At 35.1% G+C, this 25,808-nt stretch overlaps 3 protein-coding genes across 23 annotated transcripts; all 3 read right to left on the bottom strand.

The window, feature by feature from the left end:
- Positions 1-6,048: 6,048 nt before the first annotated feature.
- Positions 6,049-14,857, bottom strand: LOC18094324 (uncharacterized). Of its 20 annotated transcripts, none has more exons than XM_024583733.2 (4): positions 14,423-14,857; positions 13,343-14,329; positions 10,081-11,083; positions 6,049-7,221 (listed from the first exon to the last, which is right to left on the bottom strand). In XM_024583733.2, the coding sequence occupies exons 2-3, from the start codon at positions 13,385-13,387 to the stop codon at positions 10,097-10,099; spliced, it is 1,032 nt and encodes a 343-aa protein (XP_024439501.2). In that variant the 5' UTR covers positions 13,388-14,329; positions 14,423-14,857; the 3' UTR covers positions 6,049-7,221; positions 10,081-10,096. The 20 variants fall into 20 exon arrangements, with proteins under 20 accessions (XP_024439501.2, XP_024439587.1, XP_024439576.2 ...); XM_024583808.2 differs by lacking the exon at positions 6,049-7,221 and adding an exon at positions 11,455-11,539 and having other exon boundaries at positions 9,740-11,083; XM_052450027.1 differs by lacking the exon at positions 6,049-7,221 and adding an exon at positions 9,740-9,978.
- A 6,334-nt stretch (positions 14,858-21,191) lies between these two features.
- On the bottom strand, positions 21,192-21,938 carry LOC112323522 (glycine-rich protein 23). The gene has a single exon (XM_024581987.2). It carries the CDS (start codon positions 21,802-21,804, stop codon positions 21,340-21,342), a length of 465 nt encoding a protein of 154 aa, XP_024437755.1. The 5' UTR covers positions 21,805-21,938; the 3' UTR covers positions 21,192-21,339.
- A 1,670-nt stretch (positions 21,939-23,608) lies between these two features.
- Positions 23,609-24,649, bottom strand: LOC112323520 (glycine-rich protein 23). 2 transcript variants are annotated; one of them, XM_052450020.1, is made up of 2 exons: positions 23,942-24,648; positions 23,609-23,911 (listed from the first exon to the last, which is right to left on the bottom strand). In XM_052450020.1, exons 1-2 carry the CDS (start codon positions 24,276-24,278, stop codon positions 23,808-23,810), a joined length of 441 nt encoding a protein of 146 aa, XP_052305980.1. In that variant the 5' UTR covers positions 24,279-24,648; the 3' UTR covers positions 23,609-23,807. The 2 variants fall into 2 exon arrangements, with proteins under 2 accessions (XP_052305980.1, XP_024437748.1); XM_024581980.2 differs by having other exon boundaries at positions 23,609-24,649.
- Between the last annotated feature and the right edge of the window lie 1,159 nt (positions 24,650-25,808).

Genomic DNA, 25,808 nt, shown 5'->3' with positions numbered 1-25,808 from the left:
GTTTTGTGGTTTCTTGGTCTTGTTTTTCTTCTTATTTTGATAAATTTGCTAAACTTGAGTTTATGCAGATTTGTATTTTGACGTTTCAGCCATCTTTTGGCGATTTAATGCAATACTTTAGTTATCAAAAAAATAAAAAAACAGCAATTGCATTTTTTAATTTCAATCTCTTTCATTTTCCTAACTCGAAACAAATCCAAGCATAAGATGTAATAACTACCTAAAATTCATTATCCGAACTAAAACATGTAAGAGTAACTTCAAACAGTAAAGAGAATCCAGAACTTACAGAAGAATTATTACTGTTGATACTGAAATCTGCGTTTTCTAGTGCCATTGTCACCACCAGCAGCAGCAGCATCCAATCCATCCAACACCTCCCTCAAATCTGCCTTCTTTAAATTCAGGTCTTTCAATGTAAACTTTCTGTTGGCTAGTATAAATTGCCAGTGATAAACAAGCCACACCTGTTCCTGAAGCAAATGCTCCTTGTCAGTGTGCTTCTTGTGCCAATAAACCACGTTCTGTGGATCTTCGAGCCAGCTCTCGTTCACTCTTGAATTCGAAACCGAATCACGCAATTTTGAGAGTTGTTCGTATCTTATAAAAACCTTCCCTCCGGATCTAAACCCTTCTGGATCCATCTTAGCACTCATAATCACAACCCTTCGCAATGATTTTGGGCGGTGATCTAACATTGTCCAATAGAAGTCCATTACCGAAGAACTTAGGAGGGTAGCGAATTTTTTTTCTCCGCTCAAACGATGAGACAGCTTAGCCCCTTCTATAGTTGATAACAATCCAACATCAAATGCCATGCATGTATCAGCTTGAGAATCATCACTTGTCCACACAACGTTCATCTTGGTGATGTTTTGACAACAAGGTGGTTGTGGAGTTCGAGAAGGGCAACGACAGAGCTTAATTTCGATAGATTCCAGATTTGAAAACGCATTCATGATAGCAGGGATTGCAGATGATGAAATATGGTTGTGTAGTTTTGAGCTTGGAAAAAAACGACTCCTTTCAGGTGTACAGGAAAATATGAAGGAGAGATGGGCGGTCTTGAAGACAAAGGATGCCCACTTCTTGCTAACAGCTGAGCAGCGAATGAGGGTTTTGGGGTCATCTTCCAATTTTGAAAAGATTTTGGTGGTCAATTCATCAGGTAATTTCTGAAATTTGTCTGTCAATCTTGTTGATCTCCTCAACGTCAACTCTTGATTGTGGCTTTGTTGGGCTGTTATGAATCTCTTCATTTTCTTTTCTCTTGTTTAAGATGCAGTTGAGAGAGATTGTAGTAGGTAGGGTTTAAGTTTGACAAGAACTGGGTTCCTCCGAGAGGGAAATTATATGGGAATGGTGAACAGCACGAGGTTCCAGTTGCCATTTATGGTGGACGAGGATTTAATAGCCACATCAATTTTATTGGTTCACTTCTTTAAAAAGATTTATTCCTTTATCACTGAATAAAACTTCTATTAAAAGATTTGTTTTCATTTGAATGAATCCAAGTTATCCAAACAGATTTCATAACCTACATAAAGACTGATTAAACAAAAATTATTGCGTGAACAAGACTCACCATGACTTTTATACCTATCACTCCCATTACCATAAAATTAGAAAATAATAACGAAAATATTGATGGAAAATATTCAATCAGTAATTGTTGATGGAAAAAAGCAACAAAATATTTTCATCGATAATTTTCAATAAAAAAAAAATCAATAAAAAAAAATATGTCAACAATTTCATTGATAAATTGATACATCAATAATGCTGACTAAAATTCCATTGAAAAATCTAAATGAATTAACCTTCTCTTTGGCAGCCCCTCTCTCCCAATTAATTAGCAAATCTGACCACCTCATTCACAAATCCAACCACCCAGCTCGGCGGCATCGATCTATAAATATCAGTTGTGTTAGCTTTCCTCTTTTGATTCTATTTCTTGTGAGCCTTCACTACACCAAGTAAGCAAACCTGTCATTTTTTTAACTCATTTATATTTTAGGTTATTTTATTGAGATTTTTTTGTGGTATTTGTAATTGACTTGTATATTCAAGTGTTTTACAGCTTTTTTCTAGATAATTTTATTGTATTAATACATGATTTATATGTCAGGTTTTGTTTGGGATTTGGGGCGAATTGGTTTTATATGTCATTTCATTAAATTGAGTTTGATTTTGTAACTTAGATGTGTTATAATCGAAGAGACAATGAATATTTAATTAATGAATATCAATTATATTTTGTCAATTTTATTATTAAGTTGGGAATTTAGAGAACTAATTTTTATAGAATTGATAATAACGAGAAATAAATAACTCGTAGTTGCCTTTAGTCAATTCTAACTCATATATTATTATAGTATATTACATAATATAGGCTTGTTCATATTTAGGAAAGGTTTATTATTTTTGTGTTGTAATATCTACATTAACTATTATACATCGTCCACCATGTATAAATAGAAAAGGTTGGTTAACTAATAGGTTAAGTTTCCTATTATTCTCAACTTGGTATCAGATCCCTTACACTTTAAAACTCTCTTTCCTTCTCTCAATGGACTCTTCTTTTTAGCCACTGATGCATACTTTTTCTTCTCCCTCTGCTTTGGAAGCTTCCCCTGTTGCTGCCGTGAATCTTCAGACTATTTCTTCTCCCTCTATTCCGCACTTTCTCCCGCTAATGTTGTGCACTTTTCCACTACTGCTGCCGTGAATCTTGCCACCATGGATGCATCAATTGTTTCCCTATCCAATACTCATCAAGTTATTTCTTTGAAACTTACAAACACAAATTATATTTATTAGTAAATGCAGATGAAACCATATATCCTTAGACAAGGTGTTTTCCACTTTATTGATGGCTCTTTGTCATGTCCTCCTCCTCGTGTGGTTGCTGCTGATAGTGTTTCTCTTCAGATTAATAACTCTTTTTGGAAACAGCAGAACCAACTTATTCTAAGTGCACTACTTTTTTTTTTTTTAATGGATGTACTGCATTGTTATCGATTGTCAAACCTTGCATTGTGTTTGGCGTACTCTTAAGCAAGCCCTCTTTTCTCTGTCTAATTCTCGTAGTATGCAACTTCATGGTTCTTTTCAAGATCTTTGATAGGTGATGATTCGATCACTATATTTATGCAAAAATCAAAGGTATTATTTGATGAATTAGTTGTTGTTGGCCAGCCAGTTTCGCTAGAGGACTTCAATTTGTATGTGTTTCATGGTCTTCAGGGTGAGTTCAAAGACTTGATAACAAGCCTCGTGACTGAAGCAGAACCTTTTTCAATGCAGATCTTCATAGTCATCTCTTAATTCATGAGTTTCTTCACAAGACCTCTCTTTAATCCAAGGGTGTTGTCGTCACTACTCCTTTACTGCCCACGCCAATTCACCCCCCCCCCCCAACATTATACTTCTACTTCGTATAACAACAATTACAATTTCAATCGTGGCAGAAGACGCTTTCGTGGAGGTTGGTGTAACAATTTTAACAACAACCGTAATAGCCCTCATAACAGATCTGATTTTTGAAGTTTTAATAGGTCTTCAAACAACGACTGGAGGCAGGGAAATTGGCAACAAAACCAAAGGAATCGTGGCTCTTCATAGTGGTCTAATGTCAAGTGTCAATTGTGCCAAACCTTAGGTCACTCAGTCCCTCAATGTGCTCAGCTTCAAAGCCATGGACAACAGCTTAGTGCCAATCTTGCATTCAACAATATTTCCTACACTGATGAATATTTTTTCTTGAATACTGATGGAATATTCCGTCCGTGTTTTTTAATTTTTCTAGTGGTGTCCTTAGTTATAATATCCAGCCTGACCTATTTGGTCAACCTAGTGATCTATTGATTCAGAGCGAGGATAGTGGAAAAGTTCATTCTTCTTTTGCTAAAACGAATGTGAGCTCATCCTTAATAATTTCTCCATTTCTTTCTTTGCTTTTTGTAGAATAATAATTTCTCTATTTCAAGTGTGTAAAATTGGTTCAAATCTGAAATGTGTATGCTTTACCGTTCCTAAAATATCATATATATATATATATATATATATATATATATATATATATATATGGAGAAATTATTGATATATTTGGAGACAAAAAAAAATATTATAAATAGAAGAGATTAATCTTAATAATCTTAACAAAGTTACCTATTAAACCAACCTCTACACATCTTATTCCAATGTTAAATCAAATATTAAATTCAAAGTTCTAGGACGAGTCAGAGCAAAACTTGTTCTGTTGTTCATGAACCTGAGCATATCCTGGTACTTCTGTATTGACTTGACCAGATGCTGAAGGTTGGCTGCTTCCAGTAGTTTTCTTGCTTGGCAACTTCTCAGTGACAACAAAATTTTGCGCCAATCCCATTAACTGTAATTTCTGAATGTTTCCTGTTGAAGTTTTTGGCAACTCAGCCATGAATTCCACCCTCATGGGAACCATAAAATGGAGAAGAGTTTTCCTTCAGTGAGCGATAATCTCAGATTCTTTAACATCATTTGTTTCGCCATTGAAATTCTTTTTCACTGAGTTGAATGCACAAGGACTTTCACCCCGTATAGGACTTCAAAATTAATTCCATCTTAGATTTACCCTAGCGCTCATAATCACCAAACTTGTCAATGTTTCAGGCATATTCTCTAACATTAGCGTATAAACCTCCAACAAAGAACGACTACGAGCACTTCTTTTACCAGGTTTTCCTCGGTTCGTTTCAAGAGACAATGAAGCACCGTTTGTTAACAATCCAATCTCCAATGTCATCAACAAAGAACCTGCATAACTGTTAACATCAGAATACACCATCATTGTCTTCAATCTGTAGGTATGATCATTAGAAGTTAGCTGAGGCAGACCTTAACTCCAAGAGATTTAACGTTTGTAAAACCTTCATAAGATATTGGAATGAAGAATCTGGAGGGGAGAGTATCAAGTTTGGAGACAAGAGACGCCCACTTGTTGCAAACATAGGAACAGTGAATCAGGGTTTCGGTATCATCTTGAAACTTTGAAAAAGATTGGGAGGACTAATTCATCTGGGAGTTTCTGGAATTTGGCAGTAAGTCTTGAAGACCTTCTTAACGTGATTATGGGGTTCTTGGGACTATACGCGTCTTCCCATTTCTTGAAGATGCAAATTGCAGAGAAGCAGAGATCTTTTCTTGTGAGAAGGAATGTGTCACAAAGGATTGGAGTTCAATAGCAATGGCAATTTTATAAGACATGTTAAGCATTACAGCCCAAATCCCTGATATTATCCTCTAATATTAGCGCCCAGCCTGATAAAGATGAGACAAGGCTGCTCCCTGCGGACCTGCGGTAAGTTCAAAGTCAAGCTATCCTATTAGCCAGCAGCCCTGCCTAACAAGTATAAATCCCACATCTCGTTCCGTTCTTAGAGATCATCTAGCGACTTGCACCAGCATGGAATTTTAGGGAACAGCTAATATTTGATAAAGGAAGCTCAAACATAATCTTATAAGCAAAAAAGTGCCATCTTCCCCTGCTTTTGATGCAATAGCGAGGCAGTAAAACACGGTGTTGCCGAAGCAGTGGCAAGTGATAATTTATCATGTTTTAGCCTTTGGCAAACAAGATGGTTTATAAGCAGTAAGCAGATTGCTCTAGCATCAGACTGGCAAGTTGACGTTCATGCCTTAAAACTCATCGACTCTTCCTTTATCTGCTCCTAGACGGATTATTGCTAATCTTTTAGCCCTCACACAGAATTTTGAGCTTGCTCTCGGTCAGTTTTCCCCTAACGAGACCAGTAAGTTTGCATATCAGTTACACTGTTCAGGTATTCAGATTCCGATGCAAATCGATTTGGAAGCAGATTGTGAATCCAATGCTCCACAGGATTAGTATTTCTTCTTCCAATCTGTAAAATTCGTTGGTATATGTATACATATATCGGTGGTTTAGTTCAATGAGATGCTGAATTCTCTATCAAAGTTGAATACCATTCACATCGGAAGTTACGATCTTCCACACCCTTACAATTTATTACACTTCAATCAATGAACTAAATAAAAAAACATGCTTGTAATGTTATTAAGGAAACAACTATTTCATAACACGGTCCATTACACTTCCATCATCAGACTAAATTCAAACACAGTTGTAACAATTAAAGATATACCATTTAACTAAAGCAGTATTTTCTAACTTTTGACAGTAAAGCAAACCCTATAACTTACCATTATACTCTCGAACTACTGTCAGAAGAAATCTGCATTTTCATGGTTTTTCATCAACATCCTCATCAAAAGCACGCAGCAACTCATCCACATCTGTCTTCTTTACAATTGATTGCTTCATGTTGCATCTCTCTCCTTCCCATTTATGAATAAGCCACAACTTCTCTCCAAGCCGATAATTATTCTCCTCATGCTTCTTAAGCCAACATATAAGATTCTGCGGATTCTTCAGCCAGCTCTCGTTCAGTCTCGTACTTGAATTCAAAGTACGAAACTTGGCCAACTGTCCAGATTCCATAAACACATTCCCACCTGATCTATACATCTCCTTATGTTTTGGTAAATACCGTTCTAATCCATAACCCAGTAACCCAGCACTCAAAATCACCACACTTCTCAGCGATTTAGGCCGATAAAATAATATTACAAGAAAAAAGGACAACATCAGAGGATTCTTGACGTTTAGAATATCCAATGCTTCTGATTCAGGTAATAACATCCCCTCACCATCACTTGACAACAACCCAACCTCAAATGCCATGCACACTTGAGTGTGCATTTCATCGTTCATATCCATTGCCTTCAGCTGGAACTTGAAGCCATGGGTGCGAGCTATTCCAGAATACCAAGGGACCAGTGAAGGGCAAAGGCAGAGCTCGATTTTGAGAGAGATCATATTAGCAAACACTTTCATGAGGGCAGGAATTGCTGATTGTGGAATGTGATAATGTGATTTCCAGCATGGGAGATAATCGCCTGCAGTGCCCGGATACGAGAATCTAAGGGAGACTGAGTCAACTTTGGAGACAAGGAATTGCAAATGCTTGCAGACTGCCGAGCAACAAATAAGGGTTTTAGGGTCTCCTGTTTTTTTCAGGATGGATACAATCAATTCATCAGGTAATTGAATGAATCTGCACGACACATCCGAAATACAGCCTTTCTTGGTCAATTTGGACACCGACATTTTCTTCGAAAGATGGGATTCAAAGGTTTCAACTGAAATTAAACAGGATAAAGTTTTAGTCAAAAACTAAATATGGTTAGTATGGCTTCAATAGCCTCAAAAAAAAAAAAGTTGAGAGTTTTTCCCAAACATAAACAAATTAATTGAACAATAATGACTAACTATTACATTGATTATCTAAGATTTATACTTATCAACAATCTATAAGTTTCTGAGTTACTTTTAAAATTAAGAGCAAGAATAGATACACTTGACCCCACCAACCAACAAAAAAAAATGAAAGATTCAGCTGTAGTAAACAATATTGAAACCCTAACTTGAGATAGAAAATGCAAACCCTAACCTGTGATTAGTAATCTGTGAGCTCTGAGATTAGGGTTTGGATGGGAGAGATCAGAGCATCGGTAAGTTTCGAGCAGGGTGACGACAGAACCAAACAGACAGAACACAATCTCGTTTGCTTTACTTACATGGAATGGAAGTCAATCCACACCTACTCACTACCTTAAAAACATGTTAGAAAACACGTGGCAAGCACCCGTTTCACTTGGGTATACAGTTAAATACAATTTAGTCCCTCTAATTTAACAAAACTAATTAACTATTCTTTATAACCCTGGATTTTTCGATTTATTTTAATTTAGTTCTTCCACCAATTGTATGTTTTATGACCGCATTCAAAAGTTATTTTTTAATAAACCACCTTTTAGGGCACTCATAGAATCGGGATTTAATCTAAACTAAATTTTAAATTAAACTAAGTAGAAGTTAGCATAGCATAACCGATCAAAACCTACTTTACTTTTTTTTTTTTAAATCCCGAAATAACATTTTGACTTCTTAATAAAATATTAAAACATTATTGTTTTGGATTGGTTTTCAAATCAACTTAAATTGGATTAACTTACTCAACCTGAGATTAGGTTGGACTAGATTTACTAACGTTACAAATATCTTCTGAAGCATGTTTGGTAGAAAAATGTTCAAAACAATTTTTTATTTTTTTTAAAAAAAAGGGAGAAACAGTACAAGTTAAAAGCTGAGAAGAAGTGTGAAGTAGAAAATTTGAACTTGTGATCAAAACAAAATTTTGACCCGATTTTGTATCAACCTTTTTGATTTTAAGTTTAAAAGGTAATTATAATCAAACATATTGATGACTTTTCTTAAATTAAAAAGTTTAAATAAAAACAATAGTATCTTTAATTTGTAAAAATCGTTCATGTAAATTTTGCACATAAACCTGTGTGTATAGATAGTCTTGGTTTAGTTAAATGAGAAACTGGGCCCTTTATTCATGTTGGAAGTCACTATCTTTCACCCCTTTCCAATTCAATGACAGCTTTGTCATTCTCTGTAAGAGACTCAGAGATGCGACAAGGCCCCTCTCCCTTCCATAGTTATAACACCCAACTTGGTCTCTTAACCTATCCAAAACCCGGATCATGAGTTTTAATAAGTTATTCAAATGATATTATTTTAATAAATAAATACAAATTCAACATAAAACCCGACCATGGCTAGGTTTTGAGTCACCGAGTTCACTTGCTAGGCCGAACTGGGTTTTATAATTATACTCCATTCTATTCAAATTATGCATCTACCCATGCCTAATGACGATGTAGGAAAAGGCTTTCAAATCTGCTATTCTTGCCAGTTTGGGATTTCAAGCATTTCCCGACTATCAACAGAGAAAGTTGATAGACAAAACATTCTTAAAAAAAACAAATGAAAGCCACACATGCAAAAATGTCACAAAAGGGTGCTTGGTTGACTTCTCTTCAGAATCCTAATCAATTGATTAACCATCTGCAACCCCCTTGAGCTTGATAGAAAAACACTATCAGAAACATCAGCCATAACATCACAATAAATTAAAGATCAGATTAGTCACCATTGCTTATCCAACCACCATAGATCATTGCTGAATTTGAGCTTGTTCTTGGCAATTTTATCTTGCCGAGATCAGCATGTATGATTATCAACTATGCATATTCCGCCGCAAATCAGGATGGAAGCAGATTATGAATGCAATGCTAAATAGGAATAGTTTTTTCACTCTTAATCAGTAAAAACCGTTCATATAATTGTGGCACACAATACCTGTGTATATTGTTGGTTTAGTTCAATGAGAAACTGAGTTCTCAATCAAAGTGGCATGCTATTCACATCGAAAGTTACCACTTTGGCGCCTTTTCAAGTTATTACACTTCCATCCTTGAACTAAATAAAAAAACATGCTTGTATTGCAATTAAGGAAACAATAATTTCATAACGCATTCCATAGTTCAATGAGAAACTGAGCTCTCAATCAAAGTCTCATGTCTACTTTCGCGCCTTTTCAAGTTATTACACTTCCATCCTTGAACTAAATAAAAAAACATGCTTGTATTGCAATTAAGGAAACAACAATTTCATAACACATTCCATAGTTCAATGAGAGACTGAGTTCTCAATCAAAGTTGCATGCTATTCACGTCGAAAGTTACTACTTTCACGCCTTTTCAAGTTATTACACTTCCATCCTTGAACTAAATAAAAAAAACATGCTTGTATAGCAATTAAGGAAACAACAATTTCATAACACATTCCATAGTACAATGAGAGACTGAGTTCTCAATCAAAGTTGCATGCTATTCACGTCGAAAGTTACTACTTTCGTGCCTTTTCAAGTTATTACACTTCCATCCTTGAACTAAATAAATGAGAAACTGAGTTCTCAATCAAAGTCTCACGTCGAAAGTTACTTCTTCCGCGCCTTTTCAAGTTATTAAATTTCCATCCTTGAACTAAATAAAAAAAAAAAACACGCTTGTAACAGTGAAAAGATTACCATTTAACTCAAGCATTATTTTCTAACTTTAGGGAGAAAAGCAAACCCTCAAACTTACCATAGTACTCATGTTACTACATTCGGAAGAAATCTTCATTTTCATTGTTTTCATCAATGTCCTCATCGAAAGCACGCAGCAACTCCTCCACGTCGCTCTTCTTTACAATTGACTCATTCATGTTGCATCTCTCTCCTTCCCATTTATGAATAAGCCACAACTTCTCTGCAAGCTGATGCTTATTTTCCTCATGATTCTCAAGCCAACAAACCAAATTCTGTGGATCTTTGAGCCAGCTCTCGTCCACTCCTGTCGTCAAACTCAAAGCACGAAACCTGGCGACCTGTTCAGATTCCATAAACACATTCCCTTCAGATCTATACCCCTCCTTATCTTCTGATCTATACTGTGCCTTACCTTCTGACCCATAACTCTCAGAACTCAAAATCACCATGCTTCTCAGCGTTTTAGGCCGATGGCATAATATTACAAGAAAAAAGGACAACATCAGAGAGCTCTTGACGTTTCCAATATACATCATGTTTGATTCAGGGAAAGAAATCTCCCCATCAGCACTTAACAACGACCCAATGTCAAAGGCTGTACACATATGAGTGTGCATTTTATCATTCATGTCCACAGACTTCAGCAGGAACTTGAAGCTACAACTGCGAGATACTCCATAATAACAAGGGAGTAGTGAAGGGCAAAGGCAGAGCTTAATTTCAAGAGCTTTCAGATTAACAAACACTTTCATGAGGGCAGGGATTGTTGATTGCGGAATGTGGTAATGTGATTTCCAGCATGGGAGATACTGACCAGCCTCGCCCGGATACGAGAATCCAAGGAAGACTGTGTCAACTTTGGTGACAAGGCATTGCAAGCGCTTGCAAACTGACAAGCAACGAATAAGGGTTTTGGCATCTTTAGTTCTTGTCAGGATGGTTACAATCAATTCATCCGGTAATTGAAAGAATCTGTCTGAGACATCTGAAATACAGTCTTTCTTGGTCAATTTGGATAGAGACATTTCTTTCCAAAATATGGGATTCAAAGGTTTCTCCTGAAATTAAAGAGGATGCAGTTTTAGTACAAGTTAAATATGGTTGGCAAGGCATCAATAATCTCACCTGCAAAACAAATAATAATCTTACAAGGATTTTCCGAAAAACAATGAATTAAGCAATGATGACCGACTACAACATTAATTGTTTCAAGATTTTTTCTCATAAAGATTATAAGTTTCTGAATTACTTTTCACACAAAGATCAAGACTAGATACACTTGACTCACCAATCAACAAAAAAAAAAATGAAAGATTCAGCTGTAGGAAAAAAGATTGAAACCCTAGTTTGAATTGAAAATGCAAAACCTAACCAGAGATTGAGAATGACAGAATTAAAAAGGTGCTGCCTCCACCTCCAAGTATAATACCTAGATCTCACTCTTCTCGGGTTCCTCAAGTATCAATTTAGAGTTGAACTCAAACTCAAACGATTGAGTGATCAATCTTTGTGCTCTGAAATTAGGGTTTTTGAGGGAAGAGATCAAAGCATCGGTAAGTTCGAAGCAGAATGAGGACAGAACCAAATAAAAAAAAGAAATGAAATTGCTCATATGGAAGTTAATCTACACCTACTACCTGCCATAAAAACATGCAAGAACACACATGTGACAAGCACACGTATCATTTGGTTATACAATTAAATATAATTAGTCTCTAATTTAGCAAAACTATTAATTATTCTTTATTGTCCCTAGATTTTTCAAATTATTATAATCTAGTTCTTCCATCAATTTCATGTTTTATTACTCAAAGTTTGTTTTCAACTAATTTTTTACTTTGAGTCTTGATTCAAAAGTTATTTTTCACAAATAACTTATGACAGTAATGAGTTTATGTTACAAACAGGTTTGTTAAAAAAAAAAACACTTGAAACAACTTTTTTGAAGAGGAAAGATAGTACAAGTTAGAATCAATAAGTTACAAGTTGAAAATTTGATTAATACAAAATCTTTATTCAATTTTGTAACAACCTTTTGATTCAAGTCAAAAGTTATTATTAACCAAACATATTTATAGCTTTTCTTTGAGTCAAAAAGTTAAAAGAAAAAAAAACAATCAATTTGCAAAAATCATGCATTTTCTCCTAAAAAGACTAACATGCTCGCTTATCAGTTATGCTATTCAGCGATGCAGATTTAGAAGCAAGTAGATATGGAACAGAACGTAATGCCCAACAGGATTGGGATCTTCTACTCTTTAATTTGTAAAAATCATTCCTGTAAATCTAGCACATAATCCTATGTGTATACACTGGTTTAGATCACTGAGAAACCAGGTGCTTTATTCAAGTTGGAAGTCACTATCTTTCACCCCTTTTCAATTTAATGACAAACATCACAGTTTTGTAATTCACTGTCAGAGACTCAAAGATGTGACAAGGCTCCTCTCCATTTAATTAAAAGATGTTCTAAATGAGAGTTAAGGCTTTCAAGTCTGTTGTTCGAGCCAATTTGGAATTTTATGAAGTAGCTAATGATGATCAAGAAAGAAAATTGATAGAAAAAGAAAGAAAGAAGGAAAGCAACATGTCTGCAAAAGAGTCACAAAAGGGAGCCTGATTGACTTCTCTTGAGAATTCTACAATCAATTAATCAACTATCTACACCCTGTTTCAGCTTGAGCATGATAACGTGTATGAAGAGGGCAGGCAGAGCAATAAACAAAGCATAGCATAACTAATATTATACAAGACACAACCAAAACCATCAGCCGTAACATCACAATACATTAAAAGGCCAGAATAATCAACAACGCTTATCCAACCACCATAAATTATTCCTGATTTTGAGCTTACGCTTGTCAATTTTCCCCTACAGAGATCTGTAGGTTTGATTATCAGTTATGCTGTTCAGCTATGCATATTCTGAGGCAATCGATATGGAAGCAGATTGTGAATGTAATGCTCAATAGGATTAGTATTTTCTCCTTTAAATCTGTGAAAATCGTTCATATAATTGTGGCGCATGATACCTGTGTGTATATTGTTAGTTTAGTTCAATGAGATACTGAGTTCTCCATGCTACTCACATCAGATGTTACTATCTTTCCCACCTTTTCAATTTATTACACCTGCATCCTTGAACTAAAAAAATCACGCTTATATGTTCAATTAAGGAAACAACAATTTCACAGCGCAGTCCATTACATTTCCATCCTCAAATTAAAATCATGCACATCTGTAACAATTCAAGATATACTATTTAACTTAAGAATTATTTTCTAACTTTAGACAGTAAAGCAAACCCTAGAACTTACCATTGTACCCAAGTTACTACTGTCAGAAGAAATCTGCATTTTCATTGTTTCTCATCTTTGCCGTCCTCGTCAAAAGCCCCAGCAACTCCTCCACATCTCTCTCCTTTACAATCAATTTATTCACATTGCATCTCTCTCCTTTCCATTTATGAACAAGCCACAACTTCTCTCCAAGCTGATGCTTATTTTCCTCATGCTTCTTAAGCCAATAAGCCAGATTCTGCAGATTCTTAGGCCAGCTCTTGTTCACTCTTGTATTAAAAATAAAAAATAAAAGGCATGGCCAGCTGTTTAGAATCCACAAACACCTTCCCTTCTTCTGATCAATACCCCACCTTACCTTCTGAACTATGTCCCTGTATCCCAGCACTCAAAATCACTGCTCTACTCAGAGTTTTAGGCTGTTGACATAATATTACAACAAAAAAGGATAACATCAGAGAATTCTCAATCTTTTCCAGATAGAACCTGTTCCGTTCATGGGATAACATCCCTTCATCATCACGTGACAAAGATCCAGCCTCAAAATCCATACACAAATGAGAGGATTTTATTGTCCATGCCCTCTTCCATCAGCTTGACTGTGAAAGCATGTCCATGATGCACTCCATAACAAGAAATTAGTGAAGGGAAAGGGCAAAGCTTAATTTTAAGAGATTTCATATTAGCAAACACTTTCATGAGGGCAGTGAATGCCGATTGTGGAACACGGTAATGTGATTTACAGCATGGGAGATACTCACTAGCCTCACCTGAATACAAGAACCTAAGTAAGATAGTGTCAGCTTCGGAGACAAGTCATTGCAAGTGCTTGCAAACTGTGGGGCAACAAATACAGGTTTTAAGGTCTCTTGTTTTTTCAGGACGATTACAATCACTTCATCAGGTAATTCAATGAATCTGCATGAGACATCTGAAATATAATCTTTCCAGGTAAATTTCGATACCGAATTCTCTTTTGCGAGAGATAGAATTCAAAAGTTCCTCCTAAAATTAAAGAAAATACTATTTTAGTCATAACTAAATACATGGCTACCATGTCTTCAATAACCTCTCCTTGAAAAAATATCAAAAACTTACCGGCATTTTCCAAGCTCAAACAATAATGCCTGGCAACAACATTAATTGTCCAAGCTTTCTTCTCATCAAGAGTATACAAGTTTCTGAACTACTAACGAGCAGGACTAGACACACTTGACCTCGCCAATGAAAAAAAATGAAAGATTCAGCTGTAGTAAACAAGATTGAAACCCTAACTTGAGTTCAAAATGCAAACCCTAACCTGTGAGAATAACAGAATTGAAAATAAGCAGCCTCCAATTCCAAGTATGATACATCAATCTCCTCTCCTATCCTCTCGGTTTCCTAGAGAAACAAGTATGAATTGGACTCAAACTCGAGAGATTGAGTATCCATCTGTAAGCTCTGAAATTAGGGTTGAGGGGAGAGATCAGAGCATCGGTAGGTTTGGAGCAGAGTGGAGAGAGAACCAAGCACACGTCACGTATTACTTGGTTTTAGTGTGCTATATATCTTAGTCCCTAAAGTTTAACAACACTAATTAGTTAGTCCCTATATTTTAACAAAACTAATTAGTTAGTCCCTAACGTTTAACAAAACGGATTAGTTAGTCCTTATACCCCACTGAACTCTTACTATATTGTACTTATTATTTTAATACTTTTGCAGCTTAGTCCTTCTATTATTTTCGTTTTTTTTTTCGGTTATTAAAGACAGGAAAATGGATTGTTATTAAACTTAACTCGTAAATCAACTCGTAATCTAATCCGAATCGAATTTTGAAAAAATAAAATAAAAATTGATTTAATATAACATAATTAATTTGACAGATCAACTACAAATTAATGATATGTTATTTGTAAATTACATGCTAAATTTTGTTAATAAAAGAAGGATCTAATGAAAATACAATAGATTACATTATTAATTGAGTTTTCCTCTAGTTAGTGTTAATTTGATATATGGTTTTAGTTAAATCTTAATTATATTTTAAGTTTTAATTGATGATAAGAATTATTTCATATATTTATTGACTTTAAAAGTAATTATATTTTCTAATAGAATCACAATTTATATAAGACACGTAACTTAAAATATCCAACTAGTATTAATAATTCTATCATTAACATTTAATCACAATTACTGTTAAATTCTCTTGCTAGGATAAGAAAGTTTCGGCTAATTGCTTTTCAATTCCGATTCACATACATAGATGCAAATCGAGTTTTACTTTTTTTTCTTTTTCTTTTTCCCTACATCTATGGCTAACTTTCAATTATTTTCACTTGATAATTGATATAGTTAACAATTTATTTTTCAACTTTTTTGTGAAGTAACATTTTTTACATTATATAGTTAAATAAAACTATTTTTAACAAATCAATGCATTGTGGTAAAACCTGATCCGATAATCAATTTAAAATATAATTATTGTCACAGATTAGAAGGGTTGACCTCTATATTTTTATTTAAAAAAAATATCAAAACAATATCATTTTGGCTGATTTTTTTAAAAGATTAAAACAATGTTGTTTTGATCAATTTTTTACAAAAAAAAATCAATGAATTAAAGGTCAGGTCACCAGATCAGATTTAGATTAATTGAATAATAAGTCAATCTGAATTTTTAACCAACCAAACATTTTTTTTTTCAAGTCTAGACCCCTATAGATGATTTGATGACTCGATAGAGCCTGATATTATCCACTAGGGATGATTATTTTCAGTTCGGTTCGGTTTTTATAAAAAAAAATGTAACCAAACCGAATTTAAAAAAAACCGAAACCGGTTCAAACCAACCGGTTTCGGCTCGATTCGGTTTTTTAGAACAAAAACCGGTTCAAACCGGTTTGACTCAGTTTTTTCTGATTTGGCTCGGGTTTTTTCAGGTTTGGCTCGTTTTTTCTAGTTTTTTTCAGTTTAGGTTCGGTTCGGTTTCAAGTTTAAAATCTAGACCTATATTAGTTTGCATAATCAAAATTTAGTATTTATTTAATTTAATTTAATTAGAATAAGACAAAAGTACATTTTGAGTAATTAATTTTCTTAACATTAACATAAAAAACTAAAAGGCATTAGGGTTTTAATGTAGCATGTGAGGAGATTCACTATCGATTCAATCAATATAATTACTCTTTTGACCTTCATTTCTATTAACAATTGCCTTAGCATTAAGGGCAAAACCGTATTTTTCATGGAATCCAATTGTCCTTTGAGAGTTAATCGGGGGCAAGATTGTCACTTTGTATATTTTATATACAGTAAAAGTACTATACTATCCCTGGAGGCTCAAAAAAATTGGCCTCCGATCCAAGGTATTTTATGTCTTGACAAGTTTTTTTGTATAGTGAAATAACGTTAGTGCCTTTCAGGTCTTAGAAATATTGACCTTTGAGGGAGGAGTTGTTATGTCTTTGCATATTTTATGTATACTAAAATTTCTCTTTTGCCCTTTGACTTCGATAAATTAAAGGCTACCTTGGGAGAGTATTTTTGTATTTGCATCATGGTTTTTTCTTAATATTTGTATGCCGCCCTTTTTCAATATTATTATAAATTAATAAATCGATAAAGTAGGCGCCTACGCATGGCACACATGCGTAGACGCATCGTCGCCCCTCGCGTCATTCTGGTGGAGCGTAGGGGCACGTACGATGGTAAAAAAAGACCCATCGTCTACTCACCCGACACGGAAGGTGGCAACACATCTTTTAGGGTGGCGCGTGTTGTCATCTGAGCGGCGGCTTGGTGACGATTGGTCTTTTTCCTCCTCCCCTTCTTTTCTCTCTCTCATGCCTCGATATACATGCAAAGCTTTGAAAAATTCAATTGTGTCCTCCAATTTGTATTTGTTTTGGGTTTGATACTCATTCTTTTGATTTTCTATTTTTGTTAGATTTGATGCTTCTTTAAGTTTGTTTTGTTTTGAATTTTGTCCCTATTCATTTAATCTAATTAGATTTTTTTTATCCAATCTGGTCCTCATTCTTTTTATTGCTATTTTTTTTATTATGTCCTTGGGAGTTTGATTTAATTTTATTTGGTTCCCAATTTCGGTCCTCATTTTTTATTTTATTTTTTTATCCTTTTTTTCATTTATTTTGTTTTTTTTAATTTAGTCCCTAATTAGTTTCTTTTAATTATTTGTGTACATTGTTTAGTCCTCATTGTTTTAATTTTAGTTATTTTTTATTTTTTATGGTTTGAAAATTTTCTTTGTTTTTTCATGTTTTCCTTTTACAGAGTAATCTGAGTCTCATAACCTAGTTCACCAGTTTCGACGATAAATCCGGTTTAAGTTCAATCTTTTTTAAAGTCTTTTTCAATTATTTTTTTTTCTTTTCATCATTTGACATTGAATTGTTGGACCTTGAGCTTCTTAATTTGTTTTTGTTGGGTTATCCATGCCTTATATCTCATATCGAAAGTTAGTTGAATTAACTTGAGATGACTTGGTTTTTTTAAAAAAAAATTTATTTTATCCTTTGTCATTGAATTATTGATCCTTGAATGTGTTTTATTAAATATTATTTAAAAACAAATGCACGCGTGATGGGTTATCCCGAGTACGGGGTGGTAAAGTTAACCTGAGTTAACTTGTATTTTCTTACTAAGTTTTTTTATTTAACTTTGGTATTTTTTTGCTAAATGCTTTTTTGGAGGTCTGATATTTTTTCCTTGATTTTTTATGGGTTTTTTTTTTCAATTTTATTGTTTTGCATGGAATAATTTGCCCTTAAGCTTTGTTTTTTTTTTCTTTTTTTTTTTTTGTTATTACGATGACGGGTTGGTATAGTTAACCTGGGCTAGCTCGGGTTTTTTTTTGAAGTTTTATTTGTTGAACTTTGTTTTGTTTGCTAGGTGTTTCTTTTGATTTTTTTTATCTCGATTTTATATTGCGGGTTGTGAGTTTATCAAGTTAGGCCGAGTTGACTCGGGTTTGCTTTTTCGACATTATATTTTTAGATTTTATTTTATTTTTGATATTAGGTTATTAAATCTTGAACTTTATGATTTTTTTTATTTTATTCTATGAGTTGTTTCAGTTTTATTTCATGAATTATACTTTAATAAATTTAACCTAAGTTGTCTTGAATTATTGTCGGTAAAATATTATTTTTTTGCTTTAAGAAAATTTAAAGAGAGGAGTATCACGAGTCACTTTCTAGTATGCTCTATTGCAGCTATAACAAGCAGTGGTAATTTAATTTGGTATAAGAACATCTTCGTTTTCAAGGAAATCCACCTCCAAGGCCACCACCAGCGCCGCCAGCAAACCCTCCAGCCCCACCAGCACCTCCTCCCAATCCACCTCCAGCCCCACCACCAGCACCCCCACCAAATCCACCTCCACCACCAAGCCCGCCACCTCCTCCAGCTCCACCACCAAACCTAGGGCGACGAAACAAAGTTTTCTCGTCCTCAAAAGAACCCTTTCCAGTACTTACAAGTTTCCTAGCACTGGTGGCAAACTTAGCGCTAAAAAGCAAAAACAGAAGCAATTTAGGAGCCATCGTGCCAAGTTCTGACAGCAAGCTACTCCAGGATGACACTTTGGTGATCAAAAGTGGAGGGTTGAAGGAAGGTTCAGAGAGATGTAAGTGCAAGTGACGGTGGACTGTCTTAAATTTTGCTCATCTTCTCATCTACCAACCGTGTTGAGACAGTTAAGACATACAACTGCCCCATTTGAATAAAAACCTGAACCCTACCCTACTCATATGGGTTCCTGACCAATCCAAGTGGGTGTTCACTTTTCCTTTTTTTTTTTTTTTTTTTTTTATTCTTATTCTTTCATATGCAAATTATTTGCAATAAAAAAAATATAATTTGAATTCCTTAAAAAGATATCGACTTGGTTTGATTTTTAAATAATTTGGTTCACTCCTTGTATCAGATCAATATTAAAAATAATTAACTTGGATTAATACTAGAATTTAATATTTATTTATACACTTTTACGAAGATTAGGTTTGGAAGCTATGACCTGTAGGTCTACTTTATGCATGGATGTCGAAAGTATATTTGATATTCATAATGAAAGCAGAAAATTATCCTTAATTAAGACCTTTCTCCATCAACACATCTCAATCCAAGAGATCTCATGTCCTGATCAGTAGTTGTCTCTCTCTACTTGATAAAGTTCCAATCTCATATACTATGCAGCAGGGCAAGGCAAGCTTGTGAAGAAACGATCAGACAGAAACTACCTCGGGAGGCCAAAAATAATCTGTCACGCTCAGAATCTTAATCTGTGCTCACAGCAAAATCATACTCTCTCCCTGAAGATACTATGCAGTGTTTTGATTATAAACTGAAGTGTTTTTCTTTTCTTTTTTGAACTTTAATACATATATTAAGACATCCTTGTGCCGTTTACTGTCCTAAATCTAGGGGTGTTCATAGAATTTCAACTGAACCGGTTCGGTCAAAATCGGTTTATTTTTATTAAAACCAGAAAACCTAATACCTGTATCAGGGAAACAAAAACCATAAATAAACATATATTTCAAGTTTTCTAACATTCAAAACCAAGCATAAAAACGAAAATTAAACCCACATTTCAACTAGTTGAAACAAGTATTTGCAATATGAACAAGGATTCTTTCGGAAACGTGACAGAAAGGAAGAAAAAATAATTATTAAGTTATACTTATTTAAAACAGTAATAATATAGAGTGAGAATAACTTCATTTTTATTTCCATCACTATACAAAAGAAGCGTAAAAAAGATAATTGAAAGTGAAAGAGTAAAAACAGTACAGATAATATATATATTTGCTCCAAGTAAACTAAAGTCATGTTCAGTGGCAGCCGGGGCTTTGGTTTAGGGTTCAAACTAAACCGGTTTGGTTTGGTTCGATTTAATCGGTTTTAAAATTTTAAAATTAAAATTGAACTGGGCTGACTTTTTTTTTCGGTTTTCTAATCAGTTAATTCAGTTTCTTTTCTCGATTCAGTTTTTTCAATTATTTTTTTATTTTCTCAATTTAATTGGTTTTTTAGGTTTTTTTTAACGGCCCTGCCTTAATCAAGACCAATCTGTAGCATTATTATGTCATTTAGATAGTGTTTGAGAACACGACTTAAACGTTGTTTGGCAAAATTTTGAATTTTTTTGTTTAAAATTATTTTTTTTTGTTTTCGGATTGTTTTGATATACCGATTTAAAAAATAAATTTTTAAAAATAAAAAAAAATATTATTTTGATATATTTTCAAATAAAAAAATACTTTAAAAAATAACATTTATTATTTTACCATTCAAGAGCAAGACCAATCCATAGCTTCACCAGGCTATTTACTCTCGTACCAAAACCTACATTCACAGGAAATTATTTTCAAGCATCATTTCCTAAATTATTGTGACACCTGGTTTAATAATTGATTCAAAAAAGAGTTTGATTAACTAGGTCACTGCATCAAATTCTTACAGATTATAAGGTCAATTATTTAGTATAGTTGTCACACTTGGTTTAATAATTGATTTTAAATAACTATATCACCAGATCAACTGGCGAATGATTATGTCAATTATTATTTTTTACATAATAATATTTTATTTATTTTTTTAAAAAAATTATTGTACATGATCCATTCAGAATTGATAAGGTAAAGGATTAACATGATGAAATTAATTAGTTTTTATTATGTCAATATTATCTTTCATTTAATTTAAAATTCGGCATGAATCATATACGAGATCACAGATTTTCCAAGTCAATCCTGCTAATTGTATCGGATTTAACATCTATATTCATTAATATGCAGTTTATCTTTGCGTTTAGATTTTGAAAAAAAAAAAGAAAAAAAAGAAAAAAGATCAAGGATTAAAGCTGAAAGTAGAAATACTTCATATATAAGCGACAGAACATAACAGAGATACATCTTGAGTGGTTGTCTTAACATATGGTACCGCCTCCAAACCCACATTAGTAACAATAGTAAATTATTTGGAATAGCAACATCTTAATTCTTTTAAGGAAATCCGCCACCCAACCCGCCACCAGCGCCGCCGCCAAACCCGCCACCAGCTCCACCACCAAGTCCGCCACCACCACCTCCTCCAAATCCTCCTCCACCTCCAGCTCCACCTCCAAGGCCACCACCAGCACCAGCACCACCTCCAAACCCACCGCCAGCACCGCCACCCACTCCTCCCCCTCCACCACCTCCAAATCCACCACCCCCACCAGCACCTCCTCCCAATCCACCTCCAGCCCCCCCACCAGCACCCCCACCAAATCCAGCTCCACCACCTAGCCCACCACCACCTCCACCGCCAAACCCACCACCTCCTCCAGCTCCACCACCAAACCCAGGGCGGTGAAACAAATTTTTCTCGTCCTCAAATGAACCCTTTTCAGTACCTACAAGTTTCCTAGCACTGGTGGAGCAAACTAGAGCACTAAAAAGCAAAAGAAGAAGCAATTTAGAAGCCATCTTGCCAAGTTCTGATAGCAAGCTACTCCAAGATGATACTGATCTGGTGATCAAAAGTGGAGGGTTTTATAGAGATGTACGTGAAGAGTACAGTTGAGAGTCTTAAATTTTTCTCATCTTCTCATCTAATAACCGCGTCGAGAGAGTTAATACACACAGCTGTCCCTTTTGAAAAAGAAAACCTAAACCCTGACCATTCCCACTGGATGTTTGCTTGTCCTATTGACTTCTTTCGTCCAGAATTATTTGCATGCACTTAATTTGTTCTACTTTCTGCATGGATTTCAACTGTCTCTTTAATTTAGGGTTCTAGACTTCTAGTAGCCTCCATTACTACATCTTTTTGTCAACTGATCTATGCCCAACACTAAATTTAAGAGAATCTTCATTTATTGAAGAACTTCTGAGACTATATATAATGGGGTGAATTTGTATAGGCAAATTCAAGTTATATATGTATTGATTAAGTACACAATCAGAATATAATCAGGATACCAGCAGTGGTAGTGTAGCACTCACGCCATTGCTTCTTTAAATACAAGGATGATATTGCATTGTAATTTATTCCATCCACATATCAAATTCAAGGCAAGATAATTGATTGGCATTATTCATCTTACCACCATTATTCCCTTGGCTCTAACTTGCCATCCAAAAAAGTAAATGCTACGGTGTTGGATATTGCATGGCACTATCAGTTATCTTTTCAAGCCAAAGCTAATTGTTCAAGTACTTTCTAAACCAACAAGAATCCATGGTCTGCGCAGGATCTCAACCCAGCCATCGTTTCATTGAGCTTTCGCTTGATCGATTTGCTTGCCGTCTTAAATAGATTATTGTCATGATGGATTTACATTCTGTCATTTTTATTTTCCCTCTTGGAAGATACAATCACAGAGTTGATTATATTCTTATCATTACGGTTCAGGGGAGTGTTGAAAAGGGTTTTTTCCCCCTAATGGTTAGGGTATCTTGAACCATCATCGCACACCAAAACTAAATTCATCTCTGGCTAAGCCTTAAGCAGGCCATCCAAATTCAAACCGATATGCATTTAGAAAAGAAAATTGGGATTCTTTTTTTTTATAGCATGGAACAGCTGGCCAGCTAAAACCATGAGCCTGTTTTCGGCTAGATGGCAGTAGGAATTCATAGTTAATTTCCAAAAATTGGAATGGGAGACAGCGACCGAATATTCTCTTGCCATGGTATGGAAACATCCTGATAGGGGCCTGTTAAAGATGAATCCTAATAATGTAGCTTTCCTTTTCTTGCAATTAATTGAATCACGAGTGATTTTTCTTATTTTTTATGAATGAGAATTTTTATTAATTGAAAAATGAATTGGGTACCATAATTATTTTACTAGGGACAAGATTTGACCTAACTTAAAGCTCCAGTCAGTGATGTGCAACATGTAAGTTAGTGGGTTAACTTAGATCTATCTCAAAACGATGTTATTCTAGATTAAAAAAAAAACTAAAAGAACAAAATTTTAAAAATAAAATAATCAAACAACTTTGCAAGGCTGTACTAGATTTAGCCGGGTCAGCTTAATCAATCCAAACCTGGTCAGATTATTTGGGTTCATTTGGTTCAATTATTAGTTTGGTTCATTGATAAACTTAACCAAAGTCTAGTCTCGAGTTGATGAGTTTATAAATTGACCCTCTAGACTGGATTAAATTTGATAACTATGCTGTCTGCAGAGTGGATGATCCTACTGATGGTACACCTAAAAAAAAAAAGTCCGTTTAGACCACAACCTAAACGGAATGAAAGAAAAAAAAATGGCACAATGAGATCACACCAACAATAAAGCAGTAGAAGCTAAAAAAATACAGCAGAAATACTGAAACCAGATATAAATAATCGACAGTTGTGCTTTACACAAGCAGCAGAAGAGAAGTACATCTTAAGATATTGTCTTAACATATGCTCCATTAAAGCTATGATTAAGTAGTAGCAATAGATAATACATTTGGAATAAATATGATCGTTTTTTAAGGCCATCCACCTCCAAGTCCTCCACCAGCACCACCACCGAACCCACCACCAGCTCCACCACCAAGTCCACCACCTCCTCCTCCTCCAAATCCTCCTCCACCTCCACCTCCACCTCCACCTCCACCTCCACCTCCAAGGCCACCACCAGCTCCAAACCCGCCACCGAAACCGCTACCGGCACCCCCACCAATTCCTCCTCCTCCACCACCTCCAAATCCACCACCACCACCGCCTCCTAATCCACCTCCAGCCCCACCACCAGCACCCCCACCAAATCCAGTTCCACCACCTAATCCTCCACCTCCTAACCAACCTCCATCACCGCCGCCTAGGCCTCCACCAAACTTGGGGGCGTGAAAAAAAGTTTTCTCGTCCTCAAAAGAACCCTTTCCATCTACTAGTTTCCTAGCACTGGTGGAGCAAACTAGAGCACTAAAAAGCAAAAACAGAAGCAATTTAGAAGCCATCTTGCCAAGTTCTGATAGCAAGCTACTCCAAGATGACACTTTGGTGATCAAAAGTGGAGGGTTGAAGGAAGGTTTATAGAGGTGTAAGTGCAAGTGACGGTGGAGTGTCTTAAATTTTGCTCATCTTCTCATCTTCCAACCGTGTCAAGACAGTTAAGACATACAAGATGGCACTAATTTGGTGATCAAAAGTGGAGGGTTGAAGGATAGTTTTATAGAGATGAACTTGCAGAGTATATATGGTTGAGAGTCTTAAATTTTGATCATCTTCTCACCAAAATCCCGTGTTGAGACAGTTGTTAAGGCATACGCTGTCGCGTTTGAAAAAGAAAACCTTAACCCTGCCCTCCTCGTCCTGACCAATCCAAGTGGGTGTTTAATTACTTTGCCTTTTCTATTGACTTTAAACATCCAGAATTATTTGCATGCATTTTTGTTCTACTTTCAACTGCATCTTTAATTTAGGGTTCTAGTGCCTAGTTACCTCCATAGATTCGCCTCTACATATAGCGACCTGAACTTAATAATCCGGATAGAATTTCATGTTGGACGGGAAAAGATATTCACCTGGTGAATCCAATTGAATCAGGTTTTGTTTTTAGTGATATGATTAACCTGATCATACATGATTTTAACTACATGTTCAAGTCAACTTCAAAAATTCTTTTTATATAAAAAAATAAAATTATATTAAATTAACTTGATAACTTAATGATTTAGGTTTTTTTTCAAGTTAATACTTGAACCAAGTTTGACAACTATACCCTTCAGGAGGATATATCCAATATATCCAATCCCTTCCTCCTAAACCTTCTCCTCTCATCCATCCTTCTCTCAATCCCTCCTGACAAACAAGGTGTCAAGAGATCAGCTGATGCTCATAAAAATACAGCCTAGCAACCTGCTGATATTACCACATAGGTTCCAATGTAGGATGTCTTTGATCCTTCAATTGATCTAGAATCTTAGATGGTACAACTTAATAACATTACACTTCAGGATATAAACATTAATTCCCATCTGCAAGGTGGAATTAGGAGTGATCATCCGCAACAATATAAGAGAAGTCATCTTGTAACTTTTCTAGGAATGTTTGAATGAAAGTTTTGGATTGGTGGGGTATCCAATGTTGTTTACCGAGAACACTTGACTCGCTGCTTCTGCGGTGGCCCGAAATTGTACATGGCAAATTTCAAAGATCAGCTTGGAGACTAATTTCAAGTAGTACTATTTAGGGTATTTGGTTGTTGAGGAACAAAATTGTTTTTTAGGAGGGAACTATAAACTTATTTGATTGTTTCTCCACCATCCTTCATCGGGTTGCTATTTGGTTGCATTTTTTGGATTCAAACTTTACTTATACAGGAAATGACCTCTTAAGATCTTCTGATGGCATCAAATTGTGGTGTAATAAGAAATCTTAGGTAGTTTTTTTGTTGTTTGCTGTAGTAGACTTTTTTTTTTTCATATTCTTGTATTTCACTTTGGCTATTGGTTTTATGGCCTTTTCAATATACTCTCGATGATTAA

Source organism: Populus trichocarpa, chromosome 1 (assembly GCF_000002775.5).
Source record: "Populus trichocarpa isolate Nisqually-1 chromosome 1, P.trichocarpa_v4.1, whole genome shotgun sequence".
In the NCBI taxonomy this organism is placed as follows: domain Eukaryota; kingdom Viridiplantae; phylum Streptophyta; class Magnoliopsida; order Malpighiales; family Salicaceae; genus Populus; species Populus trichocarpa.
The sequence above is the reverse complement of the archived record's forward strand: the minus strand, read 5'-3'. Positions and strand labels throughout refer to the sequence as shown.

Coding starts and splice junctions, on each gene's coding strand:
- LOC112323522 (XM_024581987.2), bottom strand. CDS start 21,804: ATGGCTTCTAAATTGCTTCTTCTTTTGCTTTTTAGTGCTCTAGTTTGC.
- LOC112323520 (XM_024581980.2), bottom strand. CDS start 24,278: ATGGCTTCTAAATTGCTTCTGTTTTTGCTTTTTAGTGCTCTAGTTTGC.
- LOC18094324 (XM_024583733.2), bottom strand. CDS start 13,387: ATGAAAATGCAGATTTCTTCTGACAGTAGTAACTTGGGTACAATG. Junction 11,084..13,342: donor GTAGTAACTTGGGTACAATG/GTAAGTTCTAGG, acceptor CTTTAATTTCAG/GAGAAACCTTTGAATCCCAT.